General features: G+C 49.7%; 1 protein-coding gene across 1 annotated transcript; it reads right to left on the bottom strand.

The window, feature by feature from the left end:
* Nucleotides 1-4,290: 4,290 nt before the first annotated feature.
* On the bottom strand, nucleotides 4,291-22,010 carry LOC110552668 (uncharacterized). Its single transcript, XM_021644176.1, has 9 exons — nucleotides 21,944-22,010; nucleotides 14,775-16,076; nucleotides 12,885-13,087; nucleotides 10,649-10,806; nucleotides 8,369-8,605; nucleotides 6,026-6,185; nucleotides 5,673-5,787; nucleotides 5,183-5,215; nucleotides 4,291-4,343 (listed from the first exon to the last, which is right to left on the bottom strand). Exons 1-9 carry the CDS (start codon nucleotides 22,008-22,010, stop codon nucleotides 4,291-4,293), a joined length of 2,328 nt encoding a protein of 775 aa, XP_021499851.1.
* Nucleotides 22,011-23,409: the final 1,399 nt, after the last annotated feature.

Genomic DNA, 23,409 nt, shown 5'->3' with positions numbered 1-23,409 from the left:
GTTAACTTTGAACCAATACTGCATCCAAGAGCTGATATAAGTGTGACCACATACACCTGGCTCAGTTTCCCCTGTAGTTGAAAAGTAACTCTGTCATGTGATTAATTTCTGTGTCAAAAATGAGTCCTCCTATGTCAACAGTGTTTAGGCTCTCGTTTCAAAGAAGGTTCATAACTTCCGGGCTGGTGAAATGGCTCAGCAGTTGAGAGCACTGGCTGCTCTTCCAGACGACCGGAGTTCAATTCCCAGCATCCACATAGCAGCTCACAACTATCTGTAACTCTAGTACCAGGGGATCCAACCCTTTCACAAAGACACACATGTAGGCTAAACATCAATGCATATAAACTATAAATAATTAAAAATCATAACTGTTAAGCATAAATCTTCAGTTTCTTTGTTTGCTTGCCTACTCATGTAAACCAAGCTAGCGTCAAACTCACTTTGTAATTTAGGCAAACTTTGAACCCCTGATCTTCCTGTTCCTACCTTCCAAATACTGTGGTTACTTTATTATTAATATTATTTATTTATTTATTTTTGGTCTTCAAGACAAGGTTTCTTTGTGTAGCCTTGGCTGTCTCGATACTTGCTCTGTAGAATAGGCTGGTCTTGGACTCAGAGATCCCCCTGTCCCTGCCTCCTGAGTGCTGAGATTAAAGGCATGCGCCACCACAGCCCAGCCTACTTTATTATTTTTAAAAGACTTGCTGCAAATTTAATAAAATACATAAATGAAAGTATAGGAACTAGCATGATTAAAAGCAAAAAGACTAGATTTGGGGCTGAAAGGTGGCTCAGCGGTGAAGAGCACTTGCTGCTCTTACAGAGGACTGGGGTTTAGTTCAAGCATCCACGTAGTAGCTCACAACTGACTCTAACTCCAGGTCCAGAGGTTCCAGCGCCCTCTTTTGGCCTCTGTGGGTACCAAGCAAACAACTAGTGGGTTTACATTCATTCAGGCAAAAACACTCATACACAGCCAAGCATGGTGGCACACGCCTTTAATCCCAGCACTCTGGAGTCAGAGGCAGATGGATCTCTGCGAGTTTGAGGCCAGCTTTGTCTATATAGCAAATCCCAGAGAAGCCAGGGCTACATCAGGAGACCCTGTGTAAGAGCTAAGAGCATACACACACGCACTCTTTTTAATGATAGATTCAGTTAAACATAACTTTCATATTTAACCAAAGAGAATGGGAAGGGTCGAACACAGGGGTGCAGTCTGCAGTCTCGGCACTCAGAGCTGAGACAGCAGCACAGCAAGCTCAAGTCCAGCCTGATCCACACCATGAAACTCTGTTTCAAAACAGCCTGAAAGGAATGTCAGGGGGAAAAGCACTACTCCGCAAGCCTGGCAGCTGATTCGATCCCTGGGGCCCTCACAGAGGCAAAGGGTACTTGACTCCACAGGTCCATCCTCTGACCTCTGTATGCTGTCTGTCTTAGTCAGGGTTTCATCGCTGTGAAGAGACACTGTGAAAAGGAAAACATTTCATCGGGGCTGGCTCCCAGTTTCAGAGGTTCGGTCCATTATCATCATGGCGGGAAGCATGGCAGTGTGCAGGCAGACACGGCGCTGGAAGAGGAGCTGGGAGGTCAAAGTCTCCATCCGCAGGCAGCAGAAGGAGACTGTGTGTCCCCTGGGCATATCTTGAACATGGCAGACCTCAAAGCCCACCTCCACAGTGACACACTTCCTTCAACAAGGCCACACCTACTCAAACAAGGCCACACCTCCTAATAGAGCCGCTCCCTGTGGGCCAAGCTTTCCAACACATGCGTCTACGGGGGCCAAACCTATTCAAACCACCACACAGTCAGTCCTATGGCAAATATGTCCGTGAGCATGCATTATGCACGCGTATACTTATTCTCTAAATAAATAGAAAAAAAGACTGCTGAATTTAATTTTTAAAAGATTTATTATGTATACATCATTCTACCTGCACACCAGAGGAGGGCACCAGTGAGCCATCTCTCCAGCCCCCTTAACTTGGTTTTTAATTATTTTCATTTTATGTGCATAGATGTTTTATCTGTATGTATGTCCGTGAGCCATGAGCATGCAATGCCAGAAAGGCCAGAAGAGGGTATCAGATCTCCTGGAGTTACAGACTTGTGGGCTGCCATATGGTCGCTGGGAATCCATCCTGGGTCTTCTGCAAGAGTAACGAGTTTTCTTAATTGCTAAAATGTCTCTCCAGGCACCCACCCCTCTCTTTTTGTTTTGTCTGTTTGTTTTTGTTTTTGTGTTCTGAGCTAAGATCTCAGAACTCACTGTGTAAGCCAGGCTGCTCCCTAACTCCTGGAGCTCTGCCTACCCGTGCCCCCCAAGTGCTGGGACTGAAGGTGTGCCCCGTCACACGCAGGTCCCTGAACTGAATTTCTATTCTGCTTTTTACTGTTGTATAGCTACTTCCTCCGACTAAAACACTCCTTCCTGGAGGGAAGGGGAAGGCTCTTGAGACTGGAAAGCTACGAAAAATGCCAAGGTTCAGGATGCTGAAGGCACCTCCAATACTCCCAGAGCCCTCCCGAGATTATGTGAGCGGTAAATAACGGCTGGTGAAGAGGGTGTGGGGCAGGGAGCTCCAGGGGTGTAGCCTTTGAGGCTTCACCTATGTCAGGGAGGGGCTCTTGCTGCTGCATCTACCTTTGAGTCCTCTAAGCTCCTGGAAGCAAACCTTCACCTACGCCTCTGTGGCTAACCCCAATAAACTTTTTTTTATCACCCCAATAAACTTGTTGGTTTCTAAGCTAGACTTGAGTAACATCCTTTTTTTTTTTTTAATTGGTCTTCTATACTCCTTGAGTTTGCTGTTTGCCCAGGGCTAGCAAACACCCCATGTAGCTGAGGATAACTCCTGTTCTTCCTGACTCCAGCTCTATCTCTCGGGAGCTGAGATCACAGACACGCACCACTGTGCCGAGCTCCCGTTCCTGTCTGTCGTTGCTCTTGTTTGTTTGGTGTATGCTTGAGGTTTGCGTGAGTTTATTGCTGTTTTGGAAATCAAACTCAAGACCTTGTGTATGTTATGCAAGGGCTCTGCCACCGGGTGATGCCTTCACCTGTTCTTTGTGGTATTTTGCTTATATGTTTGTTTGTTTGAGACAGGGGCTTGATGTATAACTCAGGCTGGTCTCAAACACAGAGTAATCCTCCAGCCTCGGTCTCTGGCTGCCCGGGTTACAGGTACACACCGCTTTGCATGGCTTGCCTGTTAACATCTGAAGTCTGTCCTGTTTCCTGGTCCACGGTCCGCTTCCACACTCATCTACCTGTCCTTAATTGTCTAAGATTGCCTTGTGAACTGTTGAATCCTCAGGTATAAATGGTCCCAGGTAGGTAATAGATTCTGGTTTGGGCTGAATTAATGATGGCAGCACAAATGCTGTTGCTGTATCCAACCTCAACTAGGAAAGGGAGCCTAATGAGGCCAGGAATAACCAAAGGATGGGGCGAAAAGGCGTGGCAATGTCATATAAATGCACTTAACTTTCATCCTGGAACTGAACAGTTTTGACTATTTTGTAGGAGGAAAAAAAAAGAGAGAGAGAGAGAAAGTAGGGTCAACTGATTAAGGAAGGCCCAAGGACCTCCTGAGAATGATTCCCATGTTGAAGTGGGGATCATCTGGTCAAACTCTTTTTTGTTTGTTTGTTTGTTTATGAGACAGGGTCTCTCCGTGTAGCCTTGGCTGTCCTAGGCTCCTTTTGTAGACTAGGCTGACCTTGAAATCACATCAACCATCCTGCCTCTGCCTCACTGAATGTTGGGATCAAAGGCGTACGCTACCACACTCGGCCCAAATACTCTCTATTTGCATGCGTTGAGATGAAGTCCCATAGGAATAAAGTGATTTCATACACACACACACACACACACACACACACACACCCCTGTCCCATCTCTAATCCTTCAGTTAATGGACCTGGAGCACTGAATCATCATGGTCAGATAATACAGACAGGCATCAGAACACAGAGAATTCCTTGAGTTTATTGACCATAAATTCTCTGCTTTCCCCTCCATCATATCGAGCACTCTAATCGCACAGCCTCCCCCAAGACTTCCAGAGACAGGAAAAGAAGGCATGATGAGCAAGCACAGTCCATTGTACAGCAGCCCCATTCCTCACAAGGTTGGGCCACACCCGCTGGTCCGCACCCAGCATCTCTGGTACCCAACCGAGGCCACCCTCTACTCAAATCTTCCTCCACCCTTGTCTCTGCGTGTAAACTAAGACACTAAGCTCTAGGGTTGGCGTTGGGAGGCTGGGCCAGGCTTTATTCCAGCATCCAGCCAATCAGGATCAAGAGAAAGATGGACATCCAGGCTCCTGGGGGGAAAGAAAGAAACGATTACAAATATACGGAAGGGGCTGGGGATGGCTTGGCACATAACTGCTCCTGTAGAAGAGCTCAGCCCGGTTCCCAGCACCCGTGTGTGGGACAGGGCACCATAGTCAATAACTTGGGTTCCAGGGTGATCCAACACCTCTGACCAGCACCCACCTGTGCAGAGTACCACACACACAGTTTAAGATAAAATAAATCTTTTAAAAATGGGATTGCAGTTGCTTTCAGAGTCTGGGAGACTTTTTTTTTCTTGCTGTTACATTTATTTGTTTTCCTTATGTGTGCGCGCCATGACGTACATGTGGAGGTCAGAGGACAACTTTCCTGGGTTTTCTCCTACCACATACGGGTCCCAGGGCTAGCCCTCACATAGCAGGAAGTATCCGACTTGCTCCGCAGCCAAGGAGAGCTTTGAACCCCTGATTCTCCGGCCTGCCCCTCCTGATTGCAGGGATTACAGAGTAAGCAGCCACACCTGGCTTTCCTGCTGAGTGGGGTCTCGCTAACTTGCACAGGCTGGCTCTAACCGCCGGGCTCAGGCGTGCTCCGCTGCGCCCGGTGCATTTTATCCCGCCAGCCCTCACTCTCGGTCATTTCCGGGTAGTCTGAGATTTTTGAGGCTGGATAAGGCGACAGCCCCACCTTAACTCTGCTCCCTACGGCTCCAGCTGTGACGTGGAGAGGTTGACTGACATCCTGGTGGCACAGCTCTGAGAAGAGACAGTATCCAAGATCAGCCGCAGCCAAGACCTGGTGTGAGCCCCAGAGACCCGGTGTAAAATCAGAACTTCCTTCACCACAGCAATCCCTTTATACCAACCTGCTGGGCTCCGGCTGCTGGAGGCTCTGGACTCTGCAAGTACACAGAAACAGAGACTGAGTTCAAAGCGCCCCTGGCACAGGGCATGGCCAGAACCCGCCCACCATTCCACCAGGACTAGGCAAAGGAGGGTGGCTTTTTTTTTTTTTTTTTTTTTGAAAGCTGGGACTCAGAAGGGGGAGAAGATGCCATTGGGTTTACTAGAGGCATGGGATATCCCAAAGAGGGTAAAAGAACCCTAATAGAACTGAAAGACGAAAGGCCAAGAATAATGGCCAGCGAAAGACAGCCTGAGAAGAGTGGGCTGATGTGACAGGAAAGGAGATAGAGAGAGAGTCTCGAGGGACTGGAGAGATGGCTCAGTGGTTAGGAGTACTGAGTGCTCTTTCGGAGGACCCAGTTCCATTCCCAGCACCCACGCACTGGCTCACAACTGTCTGTGACCCCAGTCCCGGGGAACCGGGTGCCCTTATTTGGTCTATCCATGTACCACTTATTCGGAGAGGCCCGAACACGATCCACTTGCCACCGCCAGGCTCCACATGGGTCCCGGCTCGAGCGTCCCAGGGCGAACTTCTCCTCAGGGGATTCTTCCCACTGCAGGACTACGGGTGACAAGACAGCTCAGAGGTCCCCCGGGAGCTCTGTGACCCGAGCTCCACTACCCCGCGGCCCCAGTGAGTTCACCATTTCCATCTACACCACGTAGGACCTCAAAGGCCCGCTTTAGCTCTACCGCAAGCCCAGACCCCGGAGAGCGAGGCCAACAGGCAATCACACACACAACCGCCAACCCTCACTTCCGTCCCAGATGCACTGTCGGCCTTCAGGAACCCTACTCACCGGTTGGCACGGGCGACCCGCTTGCTTGTCACAGAGGGTCACTTGGGCATGGAGGTAGAGCGTGTCGCTATTCAAGAATCGTGACAGCGTGAAGGCCAGCGTCACGTATATGGAGGCCCCGTTGGTCAAGTCCCGAAGCATCCGGCCCCGGACTGGGCAGCTGCAGGGAGAAGGACTCGAATCCATCGTTGGCACCCAGGCTTGGGACCCGAGGTGTGGACACACAAAGCTTGACTTCTGCCACTTTAACTTGTCCTGTGTGGTAGTGGCTGTTGGGCCTCCTGCTTGAGAAGTAACTTTCCGTGTATTTATTTAATTTCAGCCCCACATCAATATTCTGAGGAAGACAGCACTTTCGACTGCTCCCAATGTTTAAAGGCTTATTTGTTTTATTTCATGTCTGTACGTGTCTGCCTGCAGCGTGTCTGTGTGACTCGGGAGAACAGTGCCCACGGAGGTCAGAGGAGGGTGACCTGGAACTGGAGTCACAGATGATTGTGGGCAACCGTGTGGGAGCTGAAAACCCAAGCCAGGGCCTGTGCGCAAACAGCAAAAGCTTTGAACTGCCAAGCCATCTCTCCAGCCCCGTGCCCTGCCCTTTCTTTTCTTTTAATTTATTTTTAGTTTGTCAAGACAGGGTTTCTCTCTGTAGTCTTGGCTGTCCTGGACTGGCTTTGTAGGCCAGGCTGGCCTTGAACTCACAGAGATCCGCCTGCCTCTGTGTGCAACAATACCTGGCTGGCTTGCCCTTTCTCTCTCTGTCTTTTCTTTTCTTTTTTTTTTTTTTAAGATGTATTTATTTATCATTTACACATGTACACCTGCAGGCCAGAAGAGGGCACCAGATCTCACTATAGATGGTTGTGAGCCACCATGTGGTTGCTGGGAATTGAACTCAGGACCTCTGAAAGAGCAGCCAGTGCTCTTAACCTCCCAGTCATCTCTCCAGCCTTTGCCCTTTCTTTTTAAACAAGGAGGAAACTGAAGTCTGGGGAAGTAGGTCTTCCAGGTTGGGCCAGAGTGCCATTCTAGCAGAGTGCCATTCTAGCATTCCTAGGTAGGAATCCCAGAACCTTGAGAAAAAGGAAAAGTTAATTGTATGCTGACATACAATTAGCAGTGTATTTGGGGACCACACTGAGCATCTGAGCATAAGCAACCCTCTGTCAGACTCTCAGCCCTCTGCTCGATCATTTGTGCGGTGGAGGAAATATTCCTTCATGGGGTTGTTTTGTGGGCTGTAAACCACTGAGGAATCCACTATGTTTCTGTGAAGACTACTGTCAATAGTGATAAAATGTGACATGCAAGTAAGACTATCCATTCTCTCTCTAATTTTGAGTCCTGGTCTCGAGTAACTCAGGCTGGCCTGGAATGCACTATGTAGCTGAAGCTAGCCTTTAACTCTCAAGCCCCCTGCCTCCACCTTCTGAGAACTCAGGTTGTAGGCTGCACCACTGTGCCCAGCTTTTTCCTTTATTTAATAGTTATTTTCTAAAATAGGGTCTTGCTGTCTTCCTTGGCTATCCTGGTATTCTAGATCATCCCCCTGCCTCAGCCTCCCAAGCGCTTGGATATAGGGCATAGGCCACTGCACCCGGCTAAGAGACCCGGCTCTTACCGTAGTATGCTCAACGCTGAGCAAAGTCAGCCGCCCACCACGCACTTCAAACGAGCCTTAGTTCCTCCTGTGTAAGATGGGAATGAAAATATAGCTACGCCTGTAGTGTCTAAGATTTAAATGAACTTTTAGAGCCGGTGGTGGTGGTGGTGGTGGCACACATCTTTAATCCCAGCTCTGGGAAGGCAGAAGCAGGCGGATTTTTCTGGGTTCTAGGCTGGCCTGGTCTACAGTGCTAGTTCCAGGACATCCAGGGTATGCAGAGAAGCCATGTCTTAAAAATACAGATACATAGATAGATAGATAGATAGATAGATAGATAGATAGATAGATAGATAGATAACTGATAGATGTGAAGTGACTCAAACTATGCCTGGCCCAGGATACATACCATGTTGTTAATGGCTGTTGTTAGCTATTACATGTAATATAATATACAATATACAGCAGAGCTTATGACACTCTGAAACGTTACTGTTACTTTTTACCTCATCACTGCAGACCCTCAATAACTGTTTGGGGGAAAGAATAGAAGAAAGGAATGTCATCTATGGGAGGTGTGACCCTGAGCAAGTTTTCATTTCCCTGAGCCTCAGTTTACTCATCTGCAAAATGAGGCTGAATGCCAGGGATACCAAAAAGAAGGACAGGGTCTGTGCTCATAGGAACAAAGGCACCTGCACAAACCACAGTCCAAGAGCCGGGGCCTGATGGATCCTTACCTGTCCTTCACAAAGTGATGGGTGGCCTCAGCCTCTGTGTTGGATTGGTTGGTACTGGCAAAGACCTCGTTAGCCACCAGGGCAAACTGGCCAGGATCACTGTTGGTGCACTTGAGGACCACATAAAGGGGCATGCCGACAGGAGCTGTGCTGTTCTTGAGCGGAGTGGAGAGCTCAGGGTCTGTGAAGATGCTCAGGGTGAAGGCAAGCTCCCCAGGACTTGGAACATGGCTGGTGCTGTATCCAAAGGAACGAGAGTGAGCCCCTCAAGCATGAACCCTCAGAGGGAAGAAGGACACTTATTCACCTGCTGATTTACTTTCGAAGTCACTGAGTAATGGCAGCCGATGAAAAGACAGACTGGGAAGGAAGTAGGTAAAGTTCTCAATGTGAGGCACAGGGGATCGGGCCCCATGGCCTGTGTTAAGAAGCCCAGGCATGCCGGGCGATCATGGCACATGCCTTTAATCCTAGGATTTGGGAGGCAGGCAGATCTCTGTGAGTTCAAGGCCAGCCCTGGTCTACAGAGCAAGTGAGCTTACTATTGGAAGAGGTAAGACTCAGGTCGCTGGCCAACCAGGCTAGCCCTGTCTGGTGAGTTTGAGACCAATGGGAGATCCTGCCTCAAAGAACAAGGCAGGGGGTTCTATGATGCAGCTTCCATGGGCGTGTCATCCATGACGGAATGGGACTTTATGAGGAGGTAGCTGTTTGGGGGGTCACCTGTGCTCTGAGAATAAAGTCTTTCGTTTGAACTCCTGGCAAAGAGAAGAGCTCAAGTTCTGGAGAACACTTAACAGCATCCAACGTAATCAGGGAAAGTCCTTGTTCTCTGCACCCTGGGATAGGGATCAAGGAGAGGAAAGGATAAATTTGTTCCGAGACTAGGGACCGAACACGTACTCTCACAGCCTATTCTAGACCACGCTGCGTCTGCTGCCACAGGCCGTGTGCAGAGCAGCTTGCACAGTGAGGCAGATCTGACAGAGCCTTCGTTGGCTTCAGACCCACTGGAGTCTGGTGGCTTGGGAAGCAGGGCAGAATCTATTGCCCTGACCCTATTTCCATACACACTCTTACTCTCAATATAAACCCATAAAAATTTGAAATTAAATAAGCAAATTGGGACTGGAGAGATGGTTCTGATGTTAGGAGCACTATCTGTTGTCCCAGAGGACCCAAACTTGATTCCCCGCACCCCCATGGCAGCTCACAGTAGTCTGTGATTCCTGTTCCAGGGGATCCATTGCCCTCTTCTGTCCTCCATGGCCACCAGGTACATACTTGATGCACATACATGCATGCGGGGAGAAGACTGATACACATGAAATAAAAATGATCCAAAATCAAATTCAAAAATAAACAAATATGTATACTGTGTATCCTGTTGCTCTTTTAATTCCAGCACTCAGGAGGCAGAAGCAGGTGGATCTCTATGAGTTCAAGGGCAGCCTGGTCTACATAGTTCCAGGATAGCAAAGGCTACACAGATAAACCCTGTTTCAGAAACAAAACAAAACAAACAAATGACAACAACAAAAAACAAAGCCAGGTGCAATGGTGCATGCCTGTCATCCCAGTGCTTGAGGAGGCAGAAGCAGTTGGATCAAAGTGAGTTCAAGGCCAGCCTGGTCTACAGAGCTGAGTCTTGGACAGCCATGGCTACACAGAGAAACCTTGTCTTGAAAAAAAAAAAAAAACCCCAACAAAGCAAAAGAGATAAACAAGTAAACAAATAAGTTGAAGAGTGATTAAAGAAAAGAATATCAGAGGATGTCCTCTGGCCTACATACACATCCACATGAACACACATGTACATGGACTAGCACACACCACACAAACATGTCCTAAGAAAGAGAAAAGAAAAAGATGGGTCAGCAAAATGGCTCAGTGGGTAAAGCTCTTGCTGCCATGCCTGATGATCTGAGGAAACAGAGAACAGACTCATGCATGTCACACCACACACACATACACATACATACTCACAGGATAAATAAATATAAATGAAACAAAAGATGGCCACCTAAAACGATGAAGTTCCACATTATAAGTTTCCAGACCTTGGCAGCTATCTAACTCCACCGTAATTTACCTAAGTAACCCATAATGCATCTCTTCCCAGAAACATTCTCCTTGTAACAGGTGTTTACATGTGGTGGGTGAGCATGAGGACCAGCTTCCCCCGGACATTGTGTCTTTGGCCTAGATGAGAGATAGCAATGAGAACTGGGGCGTAACCCAGGACCTGGCTGCAGAGAGAGCTGAGTGGGCAGAACTCACAGAATGGACACCTCCTGGCTGGAGACAGGCTTGCTGGCGTTCACCACCAGGGGGTACGCGCAGCTTAGCTGTAGCACTTTGAAGCTGGTGTTGTTGGCGCCAGGGAGAGCCTGTTCGAGGTGCACATCCAAAGAGTGCAGGGCATGGCTGGCGTTGGTCTAGAAAAGACAGGTGGGTGGGCAGCCATTACCCACAAGTCCCTGGGGTAAACGCCTTCTCCCATCCTCTCTGGCTACATGATGCTTATTTGAGTAAAATCAGTAGCTGAACTCTTTGAGCCTGGTACTGTGGCTTGAACATAGCTCGCTGTTATCAGCATCCCCTCCTTTGGGGGGGGCATTTCAAGATAGGGTTACTCTCTGTAGCCTTGGCTGTCCTGGACTTGCTCTGTAGGCCAGGCTGGCCTCGAACTCACAGAGATCTGCCTGCCTCTGCCTCCCTGAGTACTGGAATCACAGGCATGTGCCACCACACCTGGCACCAGCCCCATTTTGTAAATGAGTAAAATAAGGCTCAAGTGGGCTAAGATGTACAAAACAAGTGATGGAACCTAAACCCAACATCACTCTGGCTCTGGGGCCCGTCACTTTAATCCTCATCCCATGGTTCCTACATTTCTTTGCTTGAGATGGGGTCCCATTTAGCCCAGGCTGCCCTCAGTGACTATGGAGCCGAGGGTGGTCTTGAATCCCTGACCTACCTGGCTCTGTCTCCCAAGTGCCAGTGTTACCAGTTTGTGCCACAGTGCTCAGTTTATATGGCAGAGGAGACGGAAGTGACAGTTGCCAAAGGAGGCTCTCACCGAGTGGCTCATAAATGTTAATGTTTGTTTTATTTTATCTTATTTTTGAGACAGGGCATCAGGCAGTGCAAACTAGTCTCCAGCTAGCCAAGGATGGCCTGGAGCCCTCTCCTGCCTTCCTAAGTGCTGAAGTTATCAGCATGCACTACCACATCCGGGCTTTTTATCTTCCTGGTGGTGGTGGTGGTGGTGGTGGTGGTGGTCTACAGAATCCTTAAAGGCTTCTTTTATTACAAAAATCATGTACGTGTGTGTATGTCTGTGTGGGTAGGTGCCTGAGGAGGACAGAAGAGGGTGTCAGATCCTTTGGATTTGGATTTTAAGCAACTGTGCACACTGCCGGTGCTGGCAGAACCAGGACCCTCTGCAATATGAGCTCTTAACTGCTGAACCATCTCTCCAGGGCAGGGAGAGCATCCTGCTCTGTAGCCCAGGCTGTCCGGAGACTTGCCATCCTCCTGCCTCAGCTTTCTGAATTCTGAAACTATAGGTGTCAGTTTGCATTTTAGAATCTCTTGGGGGAAAAAAAAAATAGGATCACCAAGCTATTAAGAATTTTAAGTCTGAGGCTGAAGAGGTGGCTCAGCAGTTAGGAGCACTGTCTGCTCTTCAGAGGTCCTGAGTTCAATTCCCAGCAACCACATGGTGGCTCACAGCCAGCTATACTGGGATCTGGTGCCCTCTTCTGGCATGCAGGTGTACATGCAGCCAGAGCACTCATACAATAAATAAATCTTTTCTTTAAAAAAAGAACTCTAAGTCTAATGCTGGGCATGATGACACATACGTGTAATCCCCAGCACTCAGGGAGGCCGAGGCAGGTGGATCTCTGTGAATTCGAGGCTAGCCTGGTCTACAAAGTGAGTCCAGGACAGCCAAGTCTACACAGAGAAATCCTGTCTCGACGAAAAACCAAAACCAAAACCCACAAATAAACAAAAAAAGAATTCTAAGTCTGAGTTGGGTGTAATGTTATATGTCTTAAATTCCATCACTTGGGAGACAGAGGCCAGCCTGGTCTATACAGAAAGTTCCAGGACACCCAGGCCACATAGAGAGACCCTGTCTCAAAAAAAAATAAATAAATAAAATAAAATAAATTCTAAGTGTTGGTGCATACCTTTAACTCTAGCAGCACTGGGGGGTGGAAACAGGCGGAACTCTCTGTGAGTTCCAGGCTAGCCTGATCTACATAATTGCATGCCAACCAAGGCTACACAGTAAGACTGTTCAAAAGTCTTACTCCTTCCCTGCCCCGCCCCCATAGCTTTTCCAAGCCCGCGCCCCTAGCTTTTTCCAGCCCCGCCCCCGCAGTTCCCAAGCCCCGCCCCACAGCTTTCAAACCCCGCTCACAGCTTTCCCAGTCCCGCCCCCACGGCTTCAAGCCCCGCCCCATATATTTCTCCTTCCTCTTAAATCTCCCCTTCAGCTTACAGTGAGGTGGAGTCCGCAAGTTCCCTCCTTCTTCTCCAGCTGAAAGACCTGGACCCGGTGACCCTGCTCTATCCTATTGATACTGAAACACGTCGAGGTTTCATTCTTCAGGGCCCAGTGGTGAGTCTTCAGCAAACAGCTCCTGAGAGCCACCTCAATGTCCCCTGGCCTGCAGCGGAGGATCGCTATCTCCCTGGATAGTTCTGCAGGGGAACAAGAGCCAGGGGCAGGGTCTCCTGAGGACCTGGGGTGATAACATGCGGAGGAGTACTGTCTCTCAGGTGAGTGAAGAAGACTGAGACTATTGGTCTAACCCACAAAAGCTCCCTTAGACGGCCGATGGCTCAGTGGGTCAAGGCTTGCCGTGGAGACCTGAGTTCAATCCTCTGAGCCCACATAAGGTGGAAGGAAAGAACTGACTTCGCAAAGTTGTCCTCTGACCTCCACATGAACACCATGGCTTGTATGCCTCTTAATACACACACACACACACACCACCAATAATTATTAAAATGGCAAATATATCTGGACGTGGTAGTACATGCCTTTAGTCTCAGCACTGAGGAGACAGAGGCAGGCAGATAATCTGTGAGTTTGAGGCCAGCCTGGTCTACAGATCAAGCTCCAGGGCAGCCAAGGCTACACAGAGAAACCCTGTCTTGAAACAGCAGTAAAAATTAAATCTCTTTGAACACAGATTCTCACACAAGTAGATCTCAGGAACCATCTCTTGAGTTATGAGATCCTGATTCCTGGCCCTCACAGGTCCTTAGAATCTCTTTTCCAAGAATTAGCACCTGGGCCTAATGTGGGCCTGGGACTATAGCTTAGTCTATATTAGAGAGCTTGCCTGGGTTTGGTCCCCAGTGCTGCATAAATAGGGCGTGATGGCAGATGCCTTTAGTCCCAGAATTTAGGAGACAGAGGCAGAAGGATCGGGTGATCTTCAGTGACCAGGCTGGTTCTGGACTAAGAGAACCTGACTCAACAAAGTTTCATCTTGAGCCAGGTAGACTGAGAGTTGGGTCAATGGATAGAGGAACAGAACAAGTGCAGAGGCAGAGCCGGAGAGGGAAGGGGAAAGAAGGAGGTGGCTTCTTGGCCCTGCCACACTCCAGTTTCAATTTTAGGTCTCCAGGAGGCCAAGGGAGCCTGGCCTTGGCCTCAATGAAATAGTTATACTTTACCTACTTACCTAGATGAAACTTGTCTGGCAAGATTGGATTTTGAGAGGTTAATTTCCTTATTCTCTAATTCTCCCATTCCAAGCAGAAGCTAGATAGACCATGGTGTGTGTGTGTGTGCACGTGTGCACTCGTGTGCAAAGCTGGGCATACCACATATGCCTGTAATCCCTGTCAGTATCTGGACAGCAGCTCAGATACAGCAGCTCAGGTCCCGGGGGCTAGGGACGAGTAGACCGTCTCATCTGTGCAGCTGCCTGCCTCTCCTCTAAATCACATCTGGCTGGAGAGATGGTTCAGCAGTTACGAACACCTGTCTGCCCTTCCAGAGGTCCTGAGTTCAATTCCCAGCAACCACATGGTGACTCAGAACTGGGACCTGGTGCCCTCTTCTGGCACGCAGGTGTACATGCAGATAGAGCACTCACATACATAAAATAAATAAATAAATCTTTAACAACAACAGCAAAGAAGAAACCCCCTCTGGTGGACTCGTTCATTTCGGGGTAATGGCTTCCCAACCTCTTCTCAGAGTTCCATGACTGTCCTAGCCCCTGTGTTCACATGGGTTTTTCATGTCACTCACATTCATAATACATAAAATTAAAATAAAGGAGAAACAAAGAAGAAGAGGAAGAAGAGGAGGAGGAGGAGGAGGAAGAGGAGGAAGAAGAGGGATTTCCGGGAAGTGATGGCTCAGACTTACCCAAGTCGGGATAGTAGCTGTCATTGCACATACAACCCCCCGGGCTGGCCAGATACTCATCCAAAGCACAGGTGCCACCTCCTGGAGCACTGCTCTGGCTAGAGCCGGGGGGTGCTTTGCTGGTCACAGTGGAGGATGTGGTTGTGTCTGAGGAGCTGGGGGCACGGGCTGTGGAATGGTCAGGCGACAGGGTGGCACCAGTGCCCACGTTTGAGCCCGTGGGCACTGGCTGGGAAGGTGTCTCTGTGACTGAGTCCTGGTGTGTGTCTGGTGGCTTGCTCGTTGTGGGGGTGGTTGCTGGGGTCGGAGGCACAGCTGCAGTGTCCCTGTCCTGAGTCTCGGAGGCGGCTGTGCTCAGGGTGGCTGGAGTAGGTGAGGTGGTGTTTGTAGCAGCCGAGGCTGTCATGGGTAAAGGTTTATTTATGTCACCGACTTTGTCCAGTGTTGGTGAGGGCGGGGTTGGGGTTAACGTCTTGGGCTCGGTGGGTCTCCCAGTTCCAGAGGGTGGGCTGGCATCCTCTGCTGTGCTTGACGCCATTGAAGGTGTCGTCAGGGCTGTGTCTGCCTCCTCTGGGGACACTGATGATCTCACTCCAGGGGTGGTAGGCTTTGGTGGTGACACCTCTGTGACTAGAATTGTGCTGACATTAGAGCCTGTCTGTGCCGGCTGGGAGGGGGTCTGCGGGACTGAGCTGTGCTGTGTGTCTGGTGGCTTGCCCTTTGTGGGGGTGGTTGCTGTGTGTGAGGGTACAGGCGTAGTGTCCCTTCCCTGAGCCCCAGATGTGGCCGTGCCCTCGGTTGCCCTCAGGGTGGTTGTGCTTGCTGAAGAGATGCTCACTGTTGTCGAGGGTAAAGGTTCATTGTCATTGGCCTTGTCCGGTTCGGAGGAGGGTGCAGTCGGATTCGGTGGTGGGCTCTCAGGCGGAGGGGCCAAGCTGGATAAAACTGTGGTTTGGGGTGCCCCTCGCGGTCCCTTTACTGTGGCGGCCACCGTGGAATCTGACAGTGACGTGCTGTCGGTGGCTGTCCCGGCAGGTGTGTGCGCTGCTGAGGCCGGCAGCTCGTGGTGGGTTTCACAGCTGCTTTCGGGTGATGCTGGGAGCGTGGCTGGTGTCATCTGTTCCTGGGACTTAGGCGTGGGTGTCTCCGTCACTGAGGCACTGCTGAGCTCCTCTGTGGAGATGTGGGCTTTCGTATTGTGAGGGACACCTGAACTCGTGGACGGGCAGGATAGATTTCTGTTAAGCACAAAGCCTTTTCTGGAAGGCGGGTCTGAGGCAACGGCCCAGACGAAAGCGCGGCCTGTGAAAACAACAACGGCAACAGAAATAAAGACAGCAAACCTAAGGGTCCTACCACTTCTCAGAGGCGCTGGCTGCCGCTCTTCTCTTCCAAACAGTACACACTCACTGGGAAGTTGGGATCCACTTCTGACGCAGGCCGCAGAAGCTGCTAGCACGGTTCTCTCGCTACATTCCCAATGCTCACCTCCCAGCCACACGGAAGTGGGGCTCTCGCTCAGCAAAGAAGCCCCCCCCAACAGATGGACACCGTCACAGAAAGCCACAACTAGTCAAAAACACAGAGAACCGACCTTGGAGTGCCCAGTCCCAACTGAGGAGTCTGTAACCCCTTCAACCCTTCATCTAAGGCTCGGAGAGGGGGATGGAGAGAGCGTAAGAGCCCAGAGGACGAAGAAATCTACGTCGAGATAGTGTCTTCTAAAACAACAACAACAACACACATACACACACAAAAGAGGACACAGTGAGGCTAGGAGGAAGTTGGGGTGAGGTGGGGGTGATACATTGTGTACAATTCTCTCTTTTTTTTTCCTTCCTTCCTTCCTTCCTTCCTTCCTTCCTTCCTTCCTTCCTTCCTTCCTCCTTCCTTCCTTCCTTCCTTCCTTCCTTCCTTCCTTCCTTCCTTCCTTCCTTTCTCCCTTTTTTTCTTTCTTCTGTGTATTAGCGCTCTATCTGCATGTACACCTGCACGCCAGAAGAGGACATCAGATCCCAGTATAGACTGTTGTGAGCCACCATGTGGTTGCTGAGAATTGAACTCAGGATCTCTGGAAGAGCAGACGGTGCTCTTTAACCGCTGAGCCACCTCTCCAGCTAAAGTTCTCAAATAATTAACAAAATTATTAATGTTTTAAATGCTGCACACCAGGTGGATGATTGTGTCTCATTCAAATTAACATTTACCCTAGGATGGGTGAGAATCCAGTTAGCAAAAAATGGAACCCTGTTATGCTTTATGTTTGCAGTGCTGGGGCTCAAACTCAAGGCCTTGTACACTAGGCAAGTGTTCCATGTTTTTTGGTTGAGACAGGGTCTCACTAGGAAGCCCCATGTTGTAACCTAAACTGGCCTGGGATCTGTGGCTATCCAACTGCCTCTGCCTCCTAAATTCCAGGATTATAAGTAGCTGGAACCATGCCCACTTTTTTTTTTTTTTTTTTTGGTGGTTGTTGGTTTGATTTGGTTTGGTTCTAGTTTTTTGAGACAGGGTTTCTCTGTGTAGCTATGGCTATTTTGGAACTCACTCTGTAGACCAGGCTGGTCTTGAACTCACAGAGATCTGCTTGCCAATGCCTCCAGAATGTTCTATTTTGTTTTTTAAGACAAAATCCAGGGCTAGCCTTGAACTCATTATGAGCTGAGAATGGCCTTCAATTCCCAATTGCCTCACTCAACTCCTTGTTTTTTTTTTTTTTTGGGCTGGCCAGACTACATGGCTGAGGATGACCTTGAACTCCTGATCTTTAGTGTTCATGGAGACTGGCTTTCGTTGTATGTTCTTTTTTGGTGCCTTGTTTGAAGATAGTTGAACCAGTGCCTCCGCTGTTACGAGCACACGGTTACCCTTCCAAAGCACCCACATTCAGTTCCGAGCACCCACAACCATGGTGGGTTCACAACCACCTGTGTAACACTAGTCCCAGCAGAGCTGACGACACCCTCTCCTGACCTCCAAGGACGCCAGGCACACACGTGTTGCACGTATATACATGCAGGCAAAACACTCTTACACATTAAATAAATAAATAAGCCTAACACTAAAGCAAAATGGGGGCCAGAGAGACAGGTTAGCCATGAAGGGCGCTTTCTGCTCTTGCAGAGACTTGCTTCCCAGCACTGGTGTGAGAGAGCTGTCTAGAGTTCCAGTTCCAGAAGATCTGACATCCTCTCCCGGCCTCCAAGGGCACCAGGCACTCGTTGGTGCACAAACATGCATGCAGGCAAAACACCCACCCACAATTCAAATCAAAAATGAAATACAACAACAACAACAACAAAAAAGATACGAAAGTGTTGTGGGCGCCGCTGGGGACACAGCTCAGTGGTAGGAAGCTTTTCTAGAACTCTTGAGGCCTTGGCTTCAATCCTTAGTGCCACATACTCAGAGCTTCTCAACCTCCCTAACGCCACAACCTTTAATCCAGTTCCTCATGCGGTGCTGACCCCCGACCACAAATTATTTTCATTGCTACTTCATAACTGTAATTTTGCTACTGTTATGAATCGTGATGTAAATGTCTGTGTTTTCCATGGTCTTACGTGACCCCTGTGAAAGGGTCATTTGACTCCCAGAGGGTTGAGAACGGCTGACACACAGAAAAAGCCAGATGTAGCAGCAGATGCCTTAATCTAGTGCCTGTGAAGCGGAGGGGGAGGGGGACAGCAAGTCTGAGGCCAGCCAGGGTGACGTAGCAAGACCCAGCATCGACAAAGAACACGAAAACCCCTCACCCCCCCAGGGTGGGCATGTGTGCACCTGCCTTCAGTCCCAGCACTGGGAGGCAGAGGTGGGAGAGTCTCTGTGAGTTCAAGGCCAGCCTGGTCTACAGAGCGACCCTGTCCCAAACAAACAAATAAATCAAAAACAAAGCGAAACCCCCAACAATGTTACTTACTAAGAAAAAAAAATTTAAAAAGCGCCATCGGTAAAATGGTTTATCAGGTAAAGTTGCCACACAGAGATGACACCTGAGCTAATCCCTGGATCCCACAGTCAAAGAGAACTCAGTCCTGGGGTTCATCATTTGACTTCCAACTGCACCATATCTCTCTCTCTCTCTCTCTCTCTCTCTCTCTCTCTCTCTCTCTCTCTCTCTCTGTCTTTCTCTCTCTCACTTATTATTATAAGTTGATAATAATAAACAACTTGTCTTAAAGTACTAGTCATAAGCTGGGTGTGGTGGCACACACCTGTAATCCCAGCACTCAGGGCAGGTGCATCATGAGTTCCAAGCCAGCCTGGTCTATAAAGTTGGTCCAGGACAGCCAAGGCTACACAGAGAAACCTTGTCTTGGGTGGGTGGGTGAGTGGGGGGAAGTATTGGTGCTCTTGATATCATTTACTCTCATTTGTCTAAAGCCCCGTTTCCTCACGAACTGAGGTTGAAACAGGTAAAGATGTCTGTCCAAGGCCACAGCCTTAGGAAATAGTGATGCTGCTTTTGAAACCAGATCGGTCAGACCCTGTTTTCTCAGCCGCCCTGTGCAGCTTGCAGTAACTACGCTTCATTTCCAAGGCTGCTCAAGCCACTCTCCCTGGAGGGAAAACCCACACAAATACGACAACGAACTAGATCCCTAGGGAAACCTTGCTCCTTCCCCTGGGCAACGGGCTGAAACAGGCCGTCACCTGATGCCCCGCTGTGGATTCCTAGCAATTACCAGAGAGCTGATCTTGAAGACCAGAAAGTGACCTAGCACGGGCCACATTCTCCTGCCCATCTACTACATCTGAGGAGGCGCTGACCTTACCCCTTCTACCTACACCCATCCCGACCACACTCCAAGGTCTTCCTCCTGTGGATGCCTGGGATGCTGGCGAAGAGAAGGGAGGCTTGGGAAGGGCATTGGTTCTATTACATACTTCTTGTGTGGACGTGCTGAGGTCTCTGTGTCCCACTCAGCATAATGAAATACTTGGACTCAGTGTTAGAGGAGCCACAAAGCCCTCAGGAGAGCAGATACCTTTTTACAGGGACCTCATGTTTTTATGTGCACAGGGGGCTAAATCCCTCATCTTGAACTGCATGCTTTGCTTTTATTTTATTTTATTTTATTATTTTATTTTATTTTATATATTTTTGGGTTGTGAGTAGCCCAAGTTAACCTTAAAATCCAGATCTCGTGCTTCCCCAGCGCTGGGCTGTAGGCGTGCACCGACAGGCCTAAGCTGACTTTCTTTCTGCTTCTTCTAAGTGGTCAGCCAGCTGCTCTGTCCCTGTGCAGAGGTCTGTCTTTTCCCCACTGATTAATATACCAATCTGTCACTCTGCCATCAGTGCAGCGCCGTGCTGTGTTTCCGTCGGCTGGCTCACTTCTGTATCGCTGCACCAACCCCACATCATCTGTCACCACATAGGAGGCGACAGATGGCATTTGGTAGGTTACCTCTCCGCCCACCTCTACCTAACCTATAGTCTCCCGTTTTGTCCTTCAAAAAAAAAAAAAAAGTGCTTTCTTCTCTCACTCTCTAATACTTCTCTTTCTGTGTTTCTCCTCCCCTTCTCCTCTCTCTTTCTCTCTGTGAATGCCAGTCTCTCTCTCCTTCTCTCCCCCCCCCCCTGCATGGTGGCCAAGAGCTGTTCCAAAAAACAAACAAACAAACAACCTCCATTTATATAGTATTTTTTTTAATTGCCTGAGGGTGGGACAGGCTGAAGAGACAGCTGGCAGTTAAAAGCACTTGCTGTTCATCCAGAGGACCCAAGTTCTGTTCCCAGCGTCCATTGCTGCACGGCTGACAATGGCTTGGAACTCTGGCTCCAGGACTCTGACAGCCTTGCCTGGGTTTTCACTGTGTGGAAGACCCAGGGTCCTGGACCCTGCTACCTTCTTCCACCCTTCTTCATTCTCTATAAAGGGTCAGTCTCATGTCTGACCCTTCCATCACACTTGACCTGACTTTATGCTTTTACTAAGTGGTCAACCAGTTGCTCCTCAGGCTTATGCATGCATGCACACACACACACACACACACACACACCATGGATCTTATTGGGCATTTTAATATTTATTTATTTATTTACCTCTTGGATTCTTTGATTCTTTGAAACCGTAGCTTAGGCTGAGCTTGAGTATCTGCTCTTCCTTCCATGAGCGAGTGCTAGGGTCTCAGGTCTGTGCTTCCTTCTGTCCTTTCTTACACAGATTAGAATCAGCTTATCTACAAGCCCCGATTGGGAAATAGGCTGAAGTTTCAAGTTTGGTGAAAATCTTCGTGATTATTGAGACCCCTTGTCCTCAGCAATGGTGGGGCCTAGGCTCTGGAGTCAGACCTGGGGTGATCCCCACTGTGTGGCTTGGGGGTGATCCTCCTGTGTGACCGGGGGGCAAGCCCTTCTGGGTGACTGGGGCCATTCCTTAAGTGTGTGATTAGGAGGATGTGGAGATCAGCACGAGATCCTGGGCCACAGTTTGCATCCCCGCTTTGCAGGGATGCTAATGGTACCTACTTCACTGCGACCCTGAGATTGCTTAAGGTAAGGCAAGAGAAGCCTTCACACAACCCTTGCCACAGGCACGGGCACGGGCACGGGCAGGCGCTCCTTGAGTGGAGCGTGCTACAAGAGCGCTCTCCCAGCCTGCTGCTGCTTTCACCATACTTACTAATGCGTGCCTCTTCACTGCTTTGTCAAAGAGGCTCCTGTCCCTGGTCAAAGTCATGGACCCCGGGAGCTGCTGACACACACAGTGTGTTGCCTGTATCTTCCCTCATACTGACGGAGGAACTCAGAACCCAGAATGCTTTCCTTTCTCAACCTGGAAACCATCACAATGCTGGTCTTGCCAGAGAAAGGCAAAGCGACAGGGCCTGAACACCAGGGCCCTCAGGCTGCTGAAAGCCCAAGCTATTAACCTGTCAGCAGATGGGATGATTAGACAGACAAAGACTGGCAAGATGCAGCAGTCAGACAGGCAAAGATAGCTAGCGCTTTGGAAGAGCCGCCCGGGGGAGGCCAGAGCCCCATGCAGCTCACCCTGTCTGCCTCTACCCTATGCCTTTTAGACCGCTGAAAGGTTGCTTAGGGTGAGACTGAGCCTCCCTTAGCGATATCACCTGGGCTTCCTTCCAGCGGGTTCTTCGCCTCTCCGGCCAGTCAGAAAAGAAGCTTCAAGTGGAGGAAGGAAAGGTTGTTGGGTACTCACCAGGCAGGTTGAGGGCTCTGTCCCTGCTGAGCAGCAGCAGCAGCAGCAGAAGCCAGCAGCTACCCATGTCTGTGCTGGCGGGCGGGCCTGAGGGGCGTTAGGAAGGAGCTCTGGCCAGAACAAAGGGACAGACAGCAGGACAGCGCGGTACTGTTGTGGCAAGTGCCACCTCTCTGCCTGACCGAGCAGTCTACCCACTCTGTTGTCCAGACTCCCTGTGGGCCTCAGGGGCAGCTGAGGTGGAGTCGTGGGTGGGGTGAGGCAGTGTTTCCCATCAGCTGCAATCAGTGGGCCACTGGGGACCACAGTTCCAACTAGTGAGTGTCCCCAAGGCCCCAGTTGTGAGCCTTTAACGAACAGCGGGGCAGAACTCTGGGCCCCTAGCTTCCTCGTCGCCAACGCCAGAGTATCTGTGTCAGGGATGTAGGCCTCACACCTTCCGGGTTCTGAGTTGGCATCTGAGACTTCGGCTCAACCACCTGTACTGATCCAGCATTCTCCCATCGGGAGCTATTTGTATTTGAATGTATTTGAATGTTTGGTCACCAGTTGGTGGAACTGTTTGGGAAGGATTAGAAGGTGTGGCCTTGTTGGAGGTGTGTTACTGGGAGTGGCTTTGGGGAAGCCCCCATTCCTAGGCTCTCTCTCTCTCTGCCTTATGCCTGCACATCATGACATACGGTCTCAATTACTGCTCCAGCCCAGGCCCTAAGTTCCCCCACCAGGCTTCACTTGACCCACAAAATTCTCCCACTTCCTCCCCTCGCCTCAGTGTTGTCCTTCTCCAGGAGGCCTGTGGGGAACTCATGCTTTACCCAGCCACCCTCTGATGTCCAAGGGAAGAGCCATGTGTACAGCTGGTCAGTGGTGACCCTGTCAGGCGAGGGCTCCCCAGGGTGAGGACCAGTCATCACCTCCAGATAGGGAGAAAGGGAGGGCAGAGGATAAGGCCTCTTTCATCAGACAGGGTCTCCTAACCATGAGGCCCAGAAACAGCACCCTCACCCCAATTTAGGAATCTAAGGTCAGGGGCTAAATCTCTATCATTAAGTCAAAATGATCAGGGAATAACTTTTCTTCCCTTGTTGGATTAGAATCCCTTAAGGGGCTCATCAGATTAATGGACCTGTCTCATACCCAACGTCACTGCTTTGAAAGCCCAGGCTAGCCCCCAGCTCTCTTCTCATCAATCCTCCTATCTCAGCCTCTGAGGCGCTGGCATTGTGTGGTTATGTCACCACATTCAACACAGATAGGGTGGTTTGTTTGAGATAGTTTCTCAGGTAGCCCAGGCTGGCCTTCGATGTATGTAGCTACGGATGCACTGGAATTCTTGATCCTCCTGCCTTTACTTCCCAAGTGCTGGGAATAAGGCATGAGCCACCACGCCCCATTGCAAACTGGCTTTCCGGAAGCAAGATCTATCTTCTCTATAGACCAAAGGCAGAGGTGCGAAGAAGGTCACA

The sequence above is a fragment of the Meriones unguiculatus genome, chromosome 3, assembly GCF_030254825.1.
Source record: "Meriones unguiculatus strain TT.TT164.6M chromosome 3, Bangor_MerUng_6.1, whole genome shotgun sequence".
NCBI lineage: Eukaryota > Metazoa > Chordata > Mammalia > Rodentia > Muridae > Meriones > Meriones unguiculatus.
This window is presented reverse-complemented; position numbering and strand designations above follow the sequence as displayed.